This window comes from Salmo salar, chromosome 01 (genome assembly GCF_965601325.2).
Source record: "Salmo salar chromosome 01, fSalSal1, whole genome shotgun sequence".
Classification (NCBI taxonomy): Eukaryota; Metazoa; Chordata; class Actinopteri; order Salmoniformes; family Salmonidae; genus Salmo; species Salmo salar.
The window spans coordinates 22572808-22593549 of record NC_138291.1 but is presented as its reverse complement, the minus strand read 5'-3'; the positions used below and the strand labels follow the sequence as shown (position 1 = coordinate 22593549).

Here is a 20742-nt window from a genome sequence, read left to right as displayed (position 1 = left end):
GGGTGTTGTCCAGGGTCACGCCAAGGCTCTTAGCACTCTGGGAGGAGGACACAATGGAGTTGTCAACCGTGATGGCGAGATCATGGAACGGGCAGTCCTTCCCCGGGAGGAAGAGCAGCTCCGTCTTGCCGAGGTTCAGCTGAGGTGGTGATCCGTCATCCACACTGATATGTCTGCCAGACATGCAGAGATGCGATTCGCCACCTGGTTATCAGAAGGGGGAAAGGAGAAGATGAATTGTGTGTCGTCTGCGTAGCAATGATAGGAGAGACCATGTGAGGATATGACAGAGCCAAGTGACTTGGTGTATAGCGAGAATAGGAGAGGGCCTAGAACTGAGCCCTGGGGGACACCCGTGGTGAGAGCACGTGGTGCGGAGACGGATTCTCGCCACGCCACCTGGTAGGAGCGACCTGTCAGGTAGGACACAATCCAAGAGTGAGCCGCGCCGGAGATGCCCAACTCGGAGAGGGTGGAGAGGAGGATCTGATGGTTCACAGTATCAAGGGCAGCAGATAGGTCTAGAAGGATGAGAGCAGAGGAGAGTTAGCTTTAGCAGTGCGGAGAGCCTCCGTGACACAAAGAGCAGTCTCAGTTGAATGACCAGCCTTGAAACCTGACTGATTTGGATCAAGAAGGTCATTCTGAGAGAGATAGCAAGAGAGCTGGCCAAGGACGGCACGCTCAAGAGTTTTGGAGAGAAAAGAAAGAAGGTATACTGGTCTGTAGTTGTTGACATCGGAGGGATCGAGTGTAGGTTTTTTGAGAAGGGGTGCAACTCTCGCTCTCTTGAAGACGGAAGGGACGTAGCCAGCGGTCAATGATGAGTTGATGAGCGAGGTGAGGTAAGGGAGAAGGTCTCCGGAAATGGTCTGGAGAAGAGAGGAGGGGATAGGGTCAAGCGGGCAGGTTGTTGGGCGGCCGGCCGTCACAAGTCGCAAGATTTCATCTGGAGAGAGAGGGGAGAAAGAGGTCAAAGCATAGGGTATGGCAATGGGAGCAGGACCAGTGGTGTCGTTTGGCTTAACAAACGAGGATCGGATGTCGTCAACCTTCTTTTCAAAATGGTTGACGAAGTCATCCGCAGAGAGGGAGGAGGGGGGGAGGACGATTCAGGAGGGAGGAGAAGGTGGCAAAGAGCTTCCTAGGGTTAGAGGGGGATGCTTGGAATTTAGAGTGGTAGTGCACCGTATCCTATGACACCGTAGCTAACTAGCATGCTAGCATCCAATAACACACGGTTAGCACCAATACTTGGTTGCGTGATGTGGCTGTGAAGTTGGTGATTTTACAAGATAACTGTCAAGTTCCAAGTTGATCACACATGAATTCACTGGGCCCTTCTAGTTTCTATGGTTCCTCTCCCATTTCCTTTGTACTGAGTGTCTTCCGTGGAGCCAGTCAGTCAGTGGTGTGAAACTGTACACCATAATCTTCCTGTGATTGGTGCTAGCTGCCTGCCCTGTCTATGGGGTGCTTAGCCTCAAGTGTTCAGTCCTTTGTGACGGGGTTGATAGGGTTGTTCAGTGAATGCAGGATGCACGGCCTGTGTTTGTTTGCTCGTGGGTGGGCCTAATGAGAAGGGTTGGCTCAGTGGGTGGGGGAAGTGTTTAGGCTGTGGATTAGTATACAACTCAGCTCAGAGAAAGTCACCTCTGTCGGAGTTAATCTGTCTACTAAACTCATTCATGCAATTTACCCACACACGCCTTATTCAACTCGGCAGTCAGATATTTAAGTGATAATGCCCTCGAACCGGTGTTTGTAGAATATATTGGCACGGGTGTTGTTGGCACTTGCCAATATATCCTCCAAACACCAGCTTCAAGGGCATTATTACTTTTATACAACCGGTTACCAACATATTCAAATAATTATTGACATATTTTCATAGACTGCATAGCTGCATTTGCATTTGTTTAAGCTATTTTCTAGTGACATTTATTTGGATATATCCATAACAATGAGCTAATGAGGCGTGATTAGGCCTGGCATAGAAAATGTGCTCACTCATCAGGACATTGTTGTTCAGAGGAGCTAGCCAACAACACAGCGAACGCAATCACTTCAAACTGAGCTGGAAAGACTACAAACTAGCTGCACTTCATTTTACCTTTCTTTGTGTATATCTATAAAAAATTATGCCAGCTGATTCATGATTTCGACTGGCTGGGAAATGCTGCCTGCCTGTCTGTCTCGTCCCGACTCTCGACCTGTTCATTACTATGGGACAGCTGGAGATCGAATATGAACATTGAAACAACGTTGTAAATGTCGGAGAAACAGACAATAAGGTTTATACAAATCTCTGGTGTTGAAAACTAAATGTTAGTCTAAAAGAAATGTGAGATAATGTCTATATGCTTTTTATAGTGGAGATCAAGTTTATAAATTGCTTGGCTGGGCTGATGAGACAGTGGATTGCGCAGTCAGCTGGAACAGAGTAAATAATCATTTTAACGTCATAGATTTAGCCAGTGGTAACTTGTGGAATAGACACTGGCTGGAATGCGGTTTTAACCAATCAGCATTCAGGATTAGACCCACCCGTTGTTTAATACATCTCAACTCTCAAAGCATTTAAATGTTGTTGTTTCTCATAGTATTTGTCTTAAACCATGATTATCAGTGGGAAACTATTGTTTCTCCAAATTATTTGATTGATTGTTAAATGATATTACAGTGATCACATCTCAACCATGCATATTCATCCCAGCACTCATTTCACTGGTTTGCTCTCCTCTCTATCCTCTGTCTCAGCTCCCTGTGGCCCAGGCTGTCCCTGCTGGGGGTCTTGTGCCTCCATCCTTCCCTGTTTCCATGACAATGCCCCCGCCAGGCTATGGCCCCCCGCCCACCTTCCTCAGAGCAGGGTTCAACGCCTCCCAGCCTCCTCCAGGTAAGACACAGCAGTCTGCCAGTAAAGAGTATTGCATTAAATAAAATAAGGCCTATTGAACAGATTGTGAGTGAGCTAAAAAATATAATCCCCCTCCCCCAAACACTTTCTAGTAGAAATAGGCTACTGTATATTTATTTCACCTTTATTTAACCAGGTAGGCAAGTTGAGAAAAAGTTCTCATTTACAATTGCGACCTGGCCAAGATAAAGCAAAGCAGTTCGACAACATACAAAAACACAGAGTTACACATGGAGTAAAGCAACATACAATCAATGATACAGTAGACAAAAATAAGACTATATACAATGTGAGCAAATGATGTGAGATAAGGGAGGTAAAGGCAAAAAAGGCCATGGTGGTAAAGTAAATAAAGTATAGCATGTAAAACACTGGAATGGTAGATTTATAATTTGAAGAAAGTTAAAAGTTAAAATATAAATAATATGGTGCAAAGGAGTAAAATAAAGAGTAAAGAGTATATAAAGAGTCATTCAAGTTAGGTCTGTCAAATGAATGCAGCGCTGGAAAAAGTGCAATCCAATCCCGATCATCTACAGGATAAAACGTCATTTAAGGTGACGTACAGTGGGGGGGAAAAGTATTTGATCCCCTGCTGATTTTGTACGTTTAAAAAAAAATATCCAGAAAAACGCATGTCAGAAATGTTATAAATTGATTTGCATTTTAATGAGGGAAATAAGTATTTGACCCCTTCTCAATCAGAAACATTTCTGGCTCCCGGGTGTCTTTTATACAGGTAACGAGCTGAGATTAGGAGCACACTGTTAAAGGGAGTGCTCCTAACCACAGCTTGTTACCTGTAAAAAAGACACCTGTCCAAAGAAGCAATCAATCAATCAGATTCCAAACTCTCCACCATGGCCAAGACCAAAGAGCTCTCCAAGGATGTCAGGGACAAGATTGTAGAACTACACAAGGCTGGAATGGGCTACAAGACCATCACCAAGCAGCTTGGTGAGAAGGTGACAACATTTGGTGCGATTATTTGCAAATGGAAGAAACACAAAAGAACTGTCAATATCCCTCGGCCTGGGGCTCCATGCAAGATCTTACCTCGTGGAGTTGCAATGATCATGAGAACGGTGAGGAATCAGCCCAGAACTACACGGGAGGATCTTGTCAATGATCTCAAGGCAGCTGGGACCATAGTCACCAAGGAAACAATTGGTAACACACTACGCCGTGAAGGACTGAAATCCTGCAGCGCCCGCAAGGTACCCCTGCTCAAGAATACATATACATGCCCGTCTGAAGTTTGCCAATGAACATCTGAATGACTCAGAGGACAACTGGTGAAAGTGTTGTGGTCAGATGAGACCAAAATGGAGCTCTTTGACATCAACTCAACTCGCCGTGTTTGGAGGATGAATGCTGCCTATGACCCTAAGAACACCATCTCCACCGTCAAACATGGAGGTGGAAACATTATGCTTTGGGGGTGTTTTTCTGCTAAGGGGACAGGACAACTTCATCGCATCAAAGGGACGATGGATGGGGTCATGTACCGTCAAATCTTGGGTGAGAACCTCCTTCCCTCAGCCAGGGCATTGAAAATGGGTCGTGGATGGGTATTCCAGCATGACAATGACCCAAAACACATGGCCAAGGCAACAAAGAAGTGGCTCAAGAAGAAGCACATTAAGGTCCTGGAGTGGCCTAGCCAGTCTCCAGACCTTAATCCCATAGAAAATCTGTGGAGGGAGCTGAAGGTTCGAGTTGGCAAACGTCAGCCTCGAAACCTTAATGACTTGGAGAAGATCTGCAAAGAGGAGTGGGACAAAATCCCTCCTGAGATGTGTGCAAACCTGGTGGCCAACTACAAGAAACGTCTGACCTCTGTGATTGCCAACAAGGGTTTTGCCACCAAGTACTAAGTAATGTTTTGCAGAGGGGTCAAATACTTATTTCCCTCATTAAAATGCAAATCATTTTATAACATTTTTGACATTAGTTTTTCTTGATTTTTTGTTGTTATTCTGTCTCTCACTGTTCAAATAAACCTACTATTAAAATTATAGACTGATCATTCCTTTGTAAGTGGGCAAACGTACAAAATCAGCAGGCGATCAAATACTTTTCCCCCCCACTGTATATAGTGCAATAGAGTACAATATTTGTTTTTCTAATTCAATAATGATTGACAATAAATAATTGTAATCAAATTAAATGTTACGTTATAATGAGTTCATTACCTATAGCCTATAGGCTTTAACAAAATGTTAGTACAAATATGAATAGGCCTATCAGACTAGGCTTTTACTTTGAAGAAATCAAGCTTTATTAAATTCGAGGTCCAGAAGGTCTATACAGTCAATTCACTCATCGCATCCTCCTTCGATTGCCTCATCCGGTTGCCAGGAAAAGCCCCTAACGTGATCGGCGTAAAGTGTGTGTGTACCACTGGCGATGCATTTAGCAGAATATTCGGACTGTTCTCGGCGCCGCTTGATAACTTCAAACACATTCCGTCTTGGTGCAGGCAGTAGTCTACCGGTAAAATGTAAGTTATGAATCGCAAATCACCATGTAGCTGACACTTTGATGTCATCAGTCATTTTTACTTCAATTTGGTTGTCAAAAATACTATCAGCTTGCACTGGATATTTGCTGAGGAATACTAGAGCTCCCCTACCCGAGCCTGACGGGCCACGACATTATACATTGGGTTAAGGATGGGGTAGGGACAGTTTTTTTTTTTTCTTCATCATCAATAACTAAGGTATAGGCATGGCTCGGGTATCACTAAATTGTTCACTAACATTTTGAAGCTGAGCCATTTGCTAGTGCTCTGCTGCGCAGTGCAGTCATATCTGGCTAAAATCATCTTCAATCTCGTCAAATATAGGACAGGATAGATTATTTCACCGACAATAATGTTTAGAATGACGAAAAGTAGCTAACAGCTAACTGCTCTCATGTCTCTTCATTGAGCAGAGCAGCCCAAGTGGAGCCATTGCTATGGTTACACAGACTCAGCACCATGCAGAGCAAGCTGCACGCAGGGAGCGAGTGACCGACAGAGAGGAGCAGCTAATGGATTTACTAATGGAGGAAGTTATTTCTGATTTCAGGCAGGGCCTTAAATTTGGCAGAAGCAGTCAGGCCTGGGTAGGGTAGGGCCTTAAAATTCATGCCCATGCAGGGTGTCATGTAAAGATCTTCCCAGCGTGAAATAGTTCCCAATTGTTCTGATTGTGACGTCATGCTGTAAAATTTCTCCCAGTGTGAAAATGTTCCCAGTTCATTAATTGCACGTGCGTCTCTTCATATGGGTGGCTGAGCTCATCTCTTTATGTGTGGATGGCTGAGCTCATCTCTTTATGTGTGGGTGGCTGAGCTCATCTCTTTAAATGTGGATGGCTGAGCTCATCTCTTTATATGTGGATGGCTGAGCTCATCTCTTTATATGTGGATGGCTGAGCTCATCTCTTTATATGTGGGTGGCTGAGCTCATCTCTTTATATGTGGGTGGCTGAGCTCATCTCTTTATGTGTGGGTGGCTGAGCTCATCTCTTTATATGTGGGTGGCTGAGCTCATCTCTTTATATGTAGATGGCTGAGCTCATCTCTTTATATGTGGATGGCTGAGCTCATCTCTTTATATGTGGGTGGCTGAGCTCATCTCTTTAAATGTGGGTGGCTGAGCTCATCTCTCTATGTGTGGGTGGCTGAGCTCATCTCTTTATATGTGGGTGGCTGAGCTCATCTCTTTATATGTGGGTGGCTGAGCTCATCTCTTTATATGTGGATGGCTGAGCTCATCTCTTTATATGTGGATGGCTGAGCTCATCTCTTTATATGTGGGTGGCTGAGCTCATCTCTCTATGTGTGGGTGGCTGAGCTCATCTCTTTAAATGTGGATGGCTGAGCTCATCTCTTTATGTGTGGATGGCTGAGCTCATCTCATGTGTGGGTGGCTGATCTCATCTCTTTGTGTGGGTGGCTGAGGTCATCTCTTTATGTGGGTGGCTGAGCTCATCTCTTTGTGTGGATGGCTGATCTCATCTCTTTATGTGTGGGTGGCTGAGCTCATCTCTTTATGTGTGGGTGGCTGAGCTCATCTCTTTATGTGTGGGTGGCTGAGCTCATCTCTTTATGTGTGGGTGGCTGAGCTCATCTCTATGTGTGGGTGGCTGAGGTCATCTCTTTATGTGGGTGGCTGAGCTCATCTCTTTGTGTGGATGGCTGATCTCATCTCTTTATGTGTGGATGGCTGAGCTCATCTCATGTGTGGGTGGCTGATCTCATCTCTTTGTGTGGGTGGCTGAGGTCATCTCTTTATGTGGGTGGCTGAGCTCATCTCTTTATGTGGGTGGCTGAGCTCATCTCTTTGTGTGGATGGCTGATCTCATCTCTTTATGTGTGGGTGGCTGAGCTCATCTCTTTATGTGTGGGTGGCTGAGCTCATCTCTTTATGTGTGGGTGGCTGAGCTCATCTCTTTATGTGTGGGTGGCTGAGCTCATCTCTATGTGTGGGTGGCTGAGGTCATCTCTTTGTGTGGATGGCTGATCTCATCTCTTTATGTGTGGATGGCTGAGCTCATCTCATGTGTGGGTGGCTGATCTCATCTCTTTGTGTGGGTGGCTGAGGTCATCTCTTTATGTGGGTGGCTGAGCTCATCTCTTTGTGTGGATGGCTGATCTCATCTCTTTATGTGTGGGTGGCTGAGTTCATCTCTTTATGTGTGGGTGGCTGAGCTCATCTCTATGTGTGGGTGGCTGAGCTCATCTCTTTATGTGTGGGTGGCTGAGCTCATCTCTTTATGTGTAGGTGGCTGAGCTCATCTCTTTATGTGTGTGGCTGAGCTCATCTCTTTATATGTGGATGGCTGAGCTCATCTCTTTATGTGTGGATGGCTGAGCTCATCTCTTTATGTGTGGATGGCTGAGCTCATCTCTTTATGTGTGGATGGCTGAGCTCATCTCTTTATGTGTGGATGGCTGAGCTCATCTCTTTGTGTGGGTGGCTGAGCTCATCTCTTTGTGTGGGTGGCTGAGCTCATCTCTTTATGTGTGGATGGCTGAGCTCATCTCTTTATGTGTGGATGGCTGAGCTCATCTCTTTATGTGTGGATGGCTGTGCTCGTGTCTTTATGTGGATGGCTGAGCTCATCTCTTTGTGTGGATGGCTGATCTCAACTCTTTATGTGTGGGTGGCTGAGCTCATCTCTTTATGTGTGGGTGGGTGGCTGAGCTCATCTCTTTATGTGTGGGTGGGTGGCTGAGCTCATCTCTTTATGTGTGTGGCTGAGCTCATCTCTTTATGTGTGGGTGGCTGAGCTCATCTCTTTATGTGTGGGTGGCTGAGCTCATCTCTTTATATGTGGGTGGCTGAGCTCATCTCTTTATATGTGGGTGGCTGAGCTCATCTCTTTATATGTGGATGGCTGAGCTCATCTCTTTATATGTGGGTGGCTGAGCTCATCTCTCTATGTGTGGGTGGCTGAGCTCATCTCTTTAAATGTGGATGGCTGAGCTCATCTCTTTATGTGTGGATGGCTGAGCTCATCTCATGTGTGGGTGGCTGATCTCATCTCTTTGTGTGGGTGGCTGAGGTCATCTCTTTATGTGGGTGGCTGAGCTCATCTCTTTGTGTGGATGGCTGATCTCATCTCTTTATGTGTGGGTGGCTGAGCTCATCTCTTTATGTGTGGGTGGCTGAGCTCATCTCTATGTGTGGGTGGCTGAGGTCATCTCTTTATGTGGGTGGCTGAGCTCATCTCTTTGTGTGGATGGCTGATCTCATCTCTTTATGTGTGGATGGCTGAGCTCATCTCATGTGTGGGTGGCTGATCTCATCTCTTTGTGTGGGTGGCTGAGGTCATCTCTTTATGTGGGTGGCTGAGCTCATCTCTTTGTGTGGATGGCTGATCTCATCTCTTTATGTGTGGGTGGCTGAGCTCATCTCTTTATGTGTGGGTGGCTGAGCTCATCTCTATGTGTGGGTGGCTGAGCTCATCTCTTTATGTGTGGGTGGCTGAGCTCATCTCTTTATGTGTAGGTGGCTGAGCTCATCTCTTTATGTGTGTGGCTGAGCTCATCTCTTTATATGTGGATGGCTGAGCTCATCTCTTTAAATGTGGATGGCTGAGCTCATCTCTTTATGTGTGGATGGCTGAGCTCATCTCTTTACGTGGGTGGCTGAGCTCATCTCTTTGTGTGGGTGGCTGAGCTCATCTCTTTATGTGTGGATGGCTGAGCTCATCTCTTTATGTGTGGATGGCTGAGCTCATCTCTTTATGTGTGGATGGCTGTGCTCGTGTCTTTATGTGGATGGCTGAGCTCATCTCTTTGTGTGGATGGCTGATCTCAACTCTTTATGTGTGGGTGGCTGAGCTCATCTCTTTATGTGTGGGTGGGTGGCTGAGCTCATCTCTTTATGTGTGTGGCTGAGCTCATCTCTTTATATGTGGGTGGCTGAGCTCATCTCTTTATGTGTGGGTGGCTGAGCTCATCTCTTTATATGTGGGTGGCTGAGCTCATCTCTTTATATGTGGATGGCTGAGCTCGTGCGGATGTTTCTCTCACACCCTTCCTCGACCTCGAAAAACTGTTCTGTGGGCATGTGCATTTGCTTCACACATCTGCCAATCAATGGTGGCCAGGAGTATTGACACTGGCCAATCAGAAGCTTGTTGAGGCGTGAGGTCAGTATATAAACACCCGGATTCGCTCGTCTTAAGTGCTGAGGGTTGATGTCAGTGGTGTAAAGTACTTTAAGTTAAAAAAAAATACTTAAGTTGTTTTTTTGGGTATCTATACTTTACTATTTATATTTTCGGAAACTTTTACTTTTACTTCACTACGTTCCTAAAGAAAATAATGTACTTTTTACGCCATACATTTTCCCTGACACCCAAAAGTACTCGTTACATTTTGACAGGAAAATGGTCCAATTCACACACTAATCAAGAGAACATCCCTTGTGATCCCTACGTCCTCTGATCTGGAGGATTCACTAAACACAAATGCTTTGTTTGTAAATGATGTCTGAGTGTTGGAGGGTGCCCCTGGCTATCCGTAAATGAAAAAAAGAAAATGGTGCCGTCTGGTTTTTGAAATTATTATTTTTATACTTAAGTAGCAATTCCATTTACTTTTGATGCTTACCGTAATTTCCGGACTATAAGCCGCAACTTTTTTCCCACGCTTTGAACCTCGCGGCTTAAACAATGACGCGGCTAATATATGGATTTTTCCCGCTTTCAATATTTTTCCCCCAAAAAACACATTCTGTGACGTGCTCAGTTTTTTGGCGGCATGAAGCTTTCATTAGACCAATAAAATTGCCGAACGGGTTAAGGTCAAACATCTTTTTTGTTTACTGTTTAAATTAAATCGAGCACTCTCAAACTTCCCATCATTCTGATTACGGTAGTAATTTTGTCACCCTGATTCCTGGGCGTACAACAAAGTATTTGCAGCCACTCGACATCAGTGTAAATCGTGCATTTAAGGTGGCGCTCCGTGTTCAGCGGGAGGCTTGGATGACAAGTGGGGAGAAATCCTTCACTAAAACGGGCCGCATGCGAAGAGCAACTTATGGTCAAGTCTGCCAGTGGGTCCTGACAGCGTGGAGCATTGTCAAAAAATTCACTATCATCAACGGGTTTCGAAACAAGAAGAGGGCTCAGCGGGGGATTTGCCTCCGGATGAAAGTGACGAGAGCGACAATGAAAACGATCCAATATCGGATGAAGCAATTCTGAGGCTATTCAACTCCGACACCTAAGGAGATGACTTCAGTGGTTTAAGTGCACAGGAGAAGGAAGATGGTGACCAATGACTTTCTTGGTAGGCTACTGTTTACTGCTAATTTTTTATTTTTTGTTACAAGCCGTGTTTCGTTAAAGCCTATTTATTTTTTTTACAAGCCGTGTTTCGTTAAAGCCTATTTATTTTTGTTACAAGCCGTGTTTCGTTAAAGCCTATTTATTTTTGTTACAAGCCGTGTTTCGTTAAAGCCTATTTATTTTTTGTTACAAGCCGTGTTTCGTTAAAGCCTATTTATTTTTTGTTACAAGCCGTGTTTCGTTAAAGCCTATTTATTTTTGTTACAAGCCGTGTTTCGTTAAAGCCTATTTATTTTTGTTACAAGCCGTGTTTCGTTAAAGCCTATTTATTTTTGTTACAAGCAGGGCTTCGTTAAAGCCTATTTATTTTTTGTTACAAGCCGTGTTTCGTTAAAGCCTATTTATTTTTGTTACAAGCCGTGTTTCGTTAAAGCCTGTGTAAAGTTCATTTGTTTCAATGTACCGGTAGGCACCTGCGGCTTATAGACATGTGCGGCTTATTTATGTTCAAAATAATATATATTTTTTAATTCAGTGGGTGCGGCTTATATTCATGTGCGCTTAATAGTCCGGAAATTACGGTAAGTATATTTAAAACCAAATACTTTTAGACTTACTCAACTAGTATTTTACTGGGTGACTTTCACTTTGACTTGAGTTATTTTCTATTAAGGTATCTTTACTTTTAATTAAGTATGACAATTAAGTACTTTTTACACCACTGGTTGATGTGAGGAGAGATTTTTGGCGATTGCAAAGACTTGGGTGCTACGGTAGAGTGTGAGAGAAACATCCGTACGAGCTCAGCCATCCACGTAAAGAGACGCACATGCAATTATTGAACTGGGAACATTTTCATACCGAGAATTTTTACAACATGATGTCACAATCGGAGCGATTGGGAAGTATTTCACACTGGGAAGAGTTTACGTGACACAGGGCTCTAATCGCTGGCCAGTTGTTTTGTTCCATGGTGACGTTGTTGTTTCAGGTATTAATTGCTTCTAATAGGTCAGAAAATGATGCGTTAACCATGAATTGAACCTACTGTTTATAACGAGGGATGCCCCACCACGTTTATCCTGGACACATAAATACTATGAATTTGCGCCGGCCTCCGCTACGCTGGCATGCGAGAGAAATGAAACATCTCCACAGTGTGTGCCACTGTCCAATCCAAGGCCCAAACATGACAAGCGAGTGATCTGAGGCGGTTTGGTCTTTGATTCTCGCGCATCAACTTGGGAAATCCTCAAGGGAAAGTGGACAGTGCATTATATGAACAAAGCACTGCATAAATTGGCCAAATTATACATATTTCAATAAGGGGAGAAAAGTGAAGCAGGGCATCCGTTAAAACAGTAAATGAAGTTTGAATGGCCTAAATAGTGATTTATTGTTCAGATAATCCAGATAATGATAATGGTATCTCCCTCCTGTAGGTTTCATGCAGGCAGCAGGTGTTCCTCAGCAAGCAGGCATGGGCTCAGCTCCTACATGTAAGTACAGCATGACCTGACTGTCTATAGAACCCATGATGTTGCATTACTTGTTGAGTAAATATTGCCAGAAAATATTAAATTGTTATGTGATATGCTTTATTTAAAATAGAAAAATCTGACAGATGGTTTGTTCTGTTCCTCTCCTGCAGCTCTGGTGCAGCCCTCCATGTCGCAGGCTCAGGACAGCATGAAGGACTCCCCGTACGGAGCCACTGTCCCAGGAAGCTTCATGCCCTCTGCCATCCCTGGACAAGGGGTCTTCAACCCGCTTCAACCTGGAGTCCAGACGCAGCAAGGAGCCAATGACAAGACGGGCCAATCTGCTGATGGCATGGACGCTGCTGCAGAGTTAGTACTGCAAGGTAAACTATAATCTAGGGTTCAGGTGAAAGTTTTGCCATTCTTTTGTCTGTTCTTAATGACCCATTTATAAATATTTTGAAAAATGTCTCACTTTCTCACTTTGCTGCTGATACCTGTTTTTTTGCCGTTAAATAACTTTTTGTGTTCCTCTTCTCTCTAGGTATGCAAAATGCAATGAGTCGTCGTATGGGTCTTCTGGGGATGCACCCCTCAGCCTCCCTCACCCACCCCCTACACCAGCAGGGCCTGCCTGGCCAGAGGATGCCTGGGCTAATGCCGCTGGACCTCCGGCCTAGTATGCTCCAGGGAGCCGGGGCCCGCTTCCCCCTCATGATGCAGCAGGGACTGTCCCAACAGAGCGTCCTGGATGCCTCCCTCCATGCACAGGCCCGCGCCAGAGCGGCCTCTCAGATGGACCACTTCAACAGGGCCGAGGGGGCCTTCAACCGGGGTCCCAACGCCCCAAACGAAAACATGTCTAAGGCTGAGGACCAGCCTTCCTCTCGGGCAGACGAGAGCCAGCAGGGGAGGGACCAAGACTACCGCTTCCCCCCGCCCCAGGAGAAGCAGAGCATGGGCCTGCTGAGGACACCTCCCCCGGAGCACAGAGAGTCCATGGGTGGAGGTGGACATGGTGGGGGAGCTGGTGGTGGGGGTGCTGGTGGTGGGGGTATGGGCGGAGGAGGCAGACCTGCCCTGCTCCAGACCCCAGTGAGGGAGCCAGCTAGAGACAGTGTGGTAGGGCGGCTTCAGGCCCTCGCCGGCTTCACCCCCCAGACCCAGAGTCGCTGGGGGCCACCTAGAGGGGACTTTGATGAGCGTGACATGCGAGGCTCACCGGCGGGGGTCTCCAAGGGCTTCCAGGAGGAGCGCCTTGGCTCCAACCAGGGGCAGAACTTTCCCAACCGCTTTGAGAACCAGCACCGCGCTGGGGCAGGAGGAGTAGGTGCTTGTGGTCCTGGTGGCAGGGGTGTTGGAGGGGGCCCGGCGTGGAGTCGTGGTGGAGCTAATGCTGCAGCACCGTTCGCTGATGCTGACATGCCACAGGACTTGGATGAGCACCGGCGCCCTTGGGACAGGCAGCAACGGGAGAGGGACGACAGGGAATTTGACTTAAGGAAGGAGATGAACGGCAACCGCCGTGAGAGAGATAGCCGCGAGAAAGAACGGGAGAGGGAGAGAGAGCGGGACCGGGAGAGAGAAAGGGACCATGGCCGTGAGCGTGGCAACCGTGAACGAGAGCAGGAATGCAACCGGGAGAGAGAGCGTGAAAAGGAGAGGGAGAAGGATCGGGAGAGAGAACGTGAGCGGGACCGTAACAAGCGTGGAGCCTGGACACCTCTTCTCCCTCTACCACAACCCCTACTTCCTACTCCTACCCTGACCCCAACACTCTCCCTGACCCAAGGCAAATCTCAGGCCCTGCTGCAACTACAGTCCAGGCTTCAACCTAAACCTGGACTCCTAACTAAACCGGGTCTGCTTCAAACTCCAACCCTCCTAACTCGGTCAACATCTCAAGCCCCAACCAAGTTCCTTCAAGCCCCATCCCAGTCTCCAACTCAAGCCAAGAATGAAGCCCTCCCCGGGCCTGAGCCCCAGACAGAGTCCCAGTCCTCTACCCAGACCCATGCTACCCCCAAGTCTGAGTCCTCACCCCAGACCCAATCCTCTCCTCAGAACCAGTCATCACCCCAAAACCTGGTTTCCCCTCAGGCCCAATCGCCGTCCCCTCCCCAGGCCCAGGCCCTGTCCCCACCACAGGCCCTGTCCCCACCATCGGCACAGTCGCCCCCCCAGGCCCTGTCCCCACCACCGGCACAGTCGCCACCCCAGGCCCCATCGCCACACCAGGAGATCACTGACACCCAGGAAGAGCCAGAGAATCCCCTTTGGGCCAACAAGCCAGAGAAACCCCAGGAAGAACCCATGGAAGAGCCTGAACCCATAGAGGAACCTCCATCTCAGTTGGTCTATGGGACGGGGTTGAGGATGGACACTGACGTAGTGGCTGAGCCCACACCTGAACGGGCTCCCACCCCTACCCTCTCCCCCACTCCTGCCCCACTCCTCACACACCGCTCTGAGGAACCCCAATGCCTGCCGGAGCTCCTGGACGTGCAGCAACCACCACAGCATGCCTCCTCCTCCTCTTCCTCCTCCCCTAAGGACAATGGACTGAGTGAGCCGATGGAGGAAGCTGAGAAACAGCCAGTGGTAGAGCAAACTGACACTGAGGGGACATAATCATCACTCAGTAGGTAAAGATCATTTTGTAAAGTTGTCTCTTCTCTGTACTCATGTCAGCCACCCACGGGACCCTGGGTAGTAATTTGCATAATATTGTCTGATGACCTAACAACCGATTTTATTTCTCACATAACGGTGTACTTCAATAGATGGCTCGCTAGCTGATTAAATGGTAGGTGATTATGTTTTTCATTATTTTATTTCTTTGTTTTTTTTTAGTTGTAATGCCACCCCACGGTTTAAAGCTTGGTGAATTTTAATGAAAATTGCTTGCCAAAATGTTTGAATTGTAAATGACAAAAAGAGCTTTGACCTTCCTATGGAAGAGTGTACGGATCCTGGCTGTTTCCACTGAATTGAATCCAGATGAGGGAATACTTGAAAACTGCAGTCACTGGCCTGTTTTGTCTCTTCTTTTAAAATATGCTGCAGCAAACTTTTAAATGAATGCCTTTGTGGTGTCCTATATGCTTCTGGTCTATAAGCAGAATATAGCCTACATACAGTAAGAACCGTACAGTTGCTTTTAAAAAGGAACATCCTAAAAGATTAAAAACATGACCTGTGTTATCCCCAAAAGAAATGTCTGTGATTTGTTCATCATAATGCAGTGATTCAAAGGACAAAGTAAGCCAGAGAGATAAAAAAAATATATATATATATATACACATGTATGTATGTATATATATATATATATTTTTTTTTAAAGGATGGTGGATGTTGGGTGCATTCTGTTTTAGTTTGAAATAAACATGCTTTGTTTGTTAACAAATGCTTTAGGACTGTATTTTCTGACCCAGGACCAGTGGAATAATGTTTTACACACAGACTATATGCTTTTTGCGGTGGTGTCACATACAAACAGCTGTGTCACTACAGTAGTTAGACCATTGACTTGATGTTGTCGTACCCCATTAAGTCAGGCAGGATGTTAAAGTGCCTAAACCGCTCTTTAGTTTGTTGTTTGCGACCATGGATTCATTTGTTATGTTAGTTTCTGCGCACTCTGTACTTCCCTATACTTTTGTTTGGTGGGTGACTTTGGGATCGGATTGTGCCTTCTTGATTTGATTATTGTTCAGCATAATGTCACCAAATACACCACACTATGCTCAACGTGCTGCTTTGGTTTCCCTGAGACTGTACAACCCCCAGAGAGACAGCAGTCTGTCCAGCAAGTTGACAACACAGACAATTATCTCCTTTGTCTGTGTGATCATAGCTGAGCAGCCTATACACCATTTAGCCTATGTATATGGGGAACCAACCAGTCTGTTTACTCCATCGTTGTGTGCATGCCGGCCTGTAGCCATTTATTATCCTTTGTCTTGTTCATTTCATACTTACATTTACATTTACGTCATTTAGCAGACGCTCTTATCCAGAGCGACTTACAAATTGGTGCATTCACCTTATGATATCCATACTTCTTCAGTGCATTTCTGTTGCGACACTATACTACCAGGACAGGTTCAATAGTCTGAAGTTCTCTCAGAGAAGCAAATGTTATAAGAGTTGTGAAGTTGAATAAAGTTGAAGGTAAATCAGCATTTTTTCCCTTATTGTCATAAATCCTAATCTGGGTAGATTAGGGACCAGGATCCTTGTTCCACACACCATTACACCCCCTGGTTTGGCCTCTGGACTATAGATCAGGCTGCACAGTTTGATCACAGAAGACAGCATTCCACATGTTTTCATGGCTGGCATTTGAAATTCAAAAGGCCCAATCAAAGACATTACCAAGAGTTTGACTTTTATTCTGTATCGTATGAAACTTGTCAGAAATATACAAAGGTAAATTCCACACTGTTTACATCAGGGATCATGAACTAGATTCAGCCGAGGGGATTTTTTTTTCTTCTTGAATGGATGGTCAGGGAGGCTGGAACATAATTACAAATCATTTGTAGACTGCAAATTGACTGCAAGAAGCCCAAACAGATATGTTTGACTAAAACATTGTAATTTCTAACGTTGTTTACATTTGTATACGATCACATATACCTCTATATTATGTGTGAGAATACATTGGAACATATTTCCAAAATGAAAATCACTTGGAGCTGATTTGCTGGTGTTTTTACAGTCTTTTATGTTCAACAATAAAAAGAAATCCAAAACTTGGCCGCCCTGGTCTACATCACACCTACATCAATAAAGGTGTCTCAGTACTGTCATGTTTTAGCAGTGAGACGAAATACTGACCTATCACTCACACTGTTGCACACTAGCTACAGTACATCATGCAGAAAGTTTTATATTGACATGGCAGAGAATGATTACTGTCAGAGTGATCTGAAGATGCGCATAAACCAGCTATCTGGTATTGGCCGTAGACATATGCACTCAGAGCAGAAGGAAGACGGGGAGGGATAGAGACTACAAGGGATGGGGGGAGGTATAATAATGATGACGCCAACGGAGAAGGGGTTCCAACCCAAGAAGAGTTCCAACCAATGTTCCCTATAATTATTTAGGCACTGAGCAAATTTCAGGTGTGCTGGCACTTTGTGAAAATTCTGTGCAACTTCTAGCGCGCCTTTACTGTGAACACTGAGGCTGTACCTGCTTTAAGTTACAGTTTCAACAGAGGCCAAGTAGGCTACTGTGGCTATTTGATCCTAATGTAGGCCTACCAGAGTGGCCTACCATCAAAAACAATGGAGAAAATGCATCCCATAACATTTCAACAGCTGTTCTATCAATTTATTTATATATTTTTTTCTCCTTTATTTAACTAGGCAAGTCAGTTAAGAACAAATTCTTATTTTCAATGACAATCTACGAACAGTGGGTTAACTGCCTTGTTCATTTTTACCTTGTCAGCTCAGGGATTCGATCTTGCAACCTTTCGGTTACTAATCCAATGCTCTAACCACTAGGCTACCTGCCGCCCCATTCAGCCTACAGTAACAGACAATGTGTGGTGTTCAATGTAGGCCTACATTCCATGACACTTCAGAAAAAAACATGCAGGGCTTGACATTAACCTGTTTATCCACTTGTCAAGGGGGTGACAGAATTTTTGTGTGTGTTTGTGTGTGTTTGATGCAGGAAACCACTTTACAAAGTAAAATGTATTACTATTCCCATACCATTATTAAAAATAATCAGACATTATGCTAGCCTCTATTGGCTACTTAGCGTATTCAAGCCTGTCTCAAAATACAACACTGCCCCTTTAATAAAAAAAAAAGCTCTTTACCTGACTCGCTTTTCAAAGATGTCTAGTATACATTTTGTGCTCTTATAGGAAGCAATCACTCCCCTATTGCTGACTACAAATGATCTATAACTGGGCTAATAACTCACTAACTTGCAAAGGATATTAACAAAATGTGCACACGTGGCTGCATGCAGCTCTCGCTTTGATTTCACAACAAGCACATCTACTCACGAGCGCTCATGCTGTAAGCACAGTCCAGTTCAAAGTAAATGGCACAGATCCATATATGGCAGTGGTCTATTTGCATGTAGGCCTACTGCAGCTCTGATAGTTTATGCTGCACCGGTCTGTGTAGAGTACGGGCTGAGTAGTGCGTGTCAATGCAATAGAATCCTACTCTGATACAGAGTACAAAAATCTCTTGCATAGTTAGTTTTGTTTCGGGTATGTTGCATTGAAAGTGGCTAATATTGGGTTGATTCGATCACAATTGCCACAGTAAAGGGAAACGTTGATAGTGTTCACAGGGAAATCTTTTGAACAGTGGTCACCAACCTTTTTTTGAGTCAAGATCACTGAGTCAAAATGCAAGCTGAGATCTACCACAATTTTTTTTCTTCTTTACATTACATAAGCCTATGCAACATTAAGTAATTTAAAAACAGTACTGTAGCATTGCGGTTTGTGCAGCAAGCTATAGGCCCAATACATTATCACTGCATAATGTATGCATTGTTGTTCGGGCCATTTTGAAAAATTATATTTCAACATTTGAGGTATGCTATATGATCACACCGTTAATAGATCCGTTGTTGTATTACTTGTGAGGCACAGCTGAGTGAGCATACATTTAAATCATTTGCTTTTTATTTTACTGTGCTGATGGTGCCTGTATCTGATAATCTGTCTCAGCGGAGGGAGAGAGCAGCAGACTGAGGGTCCGCCTCCCAACATCCCTCCACTCTCCCTTTCCTCCACTGACACTGACCAAAAAGGGACACCGTCTTTCAGATGATGGCGAAACTCAAGTCGCACTGCATTATTTCTGCCTCATGCACAAATTCATGTTATTACTCCTACGAACAGAGAAAGTGAAATTTTCCTTGATTTTAAAAAACACCCAAGCTGCTAATAATCACAAAAACGCAAGCCTATAAATACACTTACACTCCTACTCGTTCATTACTGCTGCAGTGCTTGTTGTAGCGCTGAGTGGAAATAGGAAGAACGTGCATTTTAGGGCTTATAAAAGTGTTGAATACAAAGTTGACAGTGCTGAGTAAGAACTAAAACATGAACTCACTAATAAAAGTCTAGACATTTTTTAAATTATATATATATTTTTAAATGTAACCTTTATTTAACTAGGCAAGTCAGTTAAGAACAAATTCTTATTTACAATGACGGCCTATTTACAAAACGTTTGGTTTTAAACGTTTTGAAATCTCACTTTTATGCCTGCTACGTTACTGCAGACACGGTCATCTGTGCCATCCGATTTGCCAGCGGTAGACCTATAGTGCACTTAATTTGCTCTCTAGGCCCGCTGGGAAGGCAGACTTTGTACCTTCAGACACTTTAAGTGGTTCAAAATGGCAACAGTTTGCCTATCCGGCCCGCAGGGCAGCTGAATCGGGTCCACCTACCGCCAACAGCCCGAGACAAATAAATAAAAAGAACACAAGGCTTTATCGTTGTTTTTTTTACAGAAATGTTTGGTGATTGACTAGGAATGCCTTGGAGATCGACCAGTCGATCGCAATCGACCGGTTGGTGACTACTGCCCTAGATAGTTGAGTGAAGTTCAATCTCCCTATATGGGCTTATATTTTCTGCGCGCTGCAGTATCGGGGAACAACACAGACGACTTAGAGGGAACATTGGTTCCAACCCAACTTTGCTATTTAGTGAAAGTTCATAAAATTATCACATATGACCGCCAAGCACTTCTGGACATCAGATCGACAGTTACTAATCTCGATTTCGACCTCAAATACGACTTCAACTCCGACTCAGCTGTTCCACTGTTCATATGGACCTTATTCGTCAGTTCCATGGGCTACCAAAATGCTGCAGGCGTAGATGCAAGAGAAGAGGTGGAGTCCTGGTGAAATTGAGAAGAGCAAACTGAACGGCGCTCCCCTCCATTCTATTGGCAAATGTCCAGTCACTCGAGAATAAGATGGATGAGCTTCTTCGAGAGTCTCCTATCAGAGAGACTTGAAAAGCTGCAATATTATGTCTTTCTGAAATGTGACTGGATGATGACGCTATGCACATAGTACTCAGTGGATTCTCCATGCAGCGGTAGGATCGGATGGTGGCAATGGGGTAGTCAACATTTTTTTTCATAAATAACTGGTGTGCTGCTTCAAGTGAGAAGGAATTCTCAAGAACGTATCCAAACCAAAAACCCTGGATTACAGGCAATGTCCATGCTGGGCTAAAGACTAGAGCTACTGCTTACAGGGAACGGGACATGAACACATACAATAAAAACCTGCTACAACCTGACATATCAAACATGAAAAAAAGGCAATATAAGAGGAAGGAGGAATCCTATTACACCGGCTTCGACGCTCGTTGTATGTGGCAGATGTGGCAGATGATAACGGATTGCAAAAGGAAACCAGGCCGTGACGCAGAACTCCTAAACGAGCTAAATGCCTTTTATGGTTGCTTCAAAGAATATAACACGGTGCCTTGCGTGAAAGCCCCATTTTTCCGGTGACTGTGTGATCC

General features: G+C 45.0%; 1 protein-coding gene across 4 annotated transcripts in view; it reads left to right on the top strand.

Moving 5' to 3' along the window:
* The window catches only part of LOC106575636 (SR-related and CTD-associated factor 8), a 72782-nt gene extending 56401 nt beyond the window's left edge, over nucleotides 1-16381 (top strand). For all 4 annotated transcript variants that reach the window (XM_014152346.3, XM_014152283.3, XM_045715003.2 and 1 more), the window contains 4 exons: nucleotides 2761-2899; nucleotides 12159-12215; nucleotides 12368-12580; nucleotides 12742-16381. In XM_014152346.3, the coding sequence (XP_014007821.2) occupies nucleotides 2761-2899; nucleotides 12159-12215; nucleotides 12368-12580; nucleotides 12742-14828 (2496 nt within the window). In that variant the 3' untranslated portion in view covers nucleotides 14829-16381. The remainder of the gene's footprint in view (nucleotides 1-2760; nucleotides 2900-12158; nucleotides 12216-12367; nucleotides 12581-12741) is intronic.
* The last annotated feature ends 4361 nt before the right edge of the window (nucleotides 16382-20742 follow it).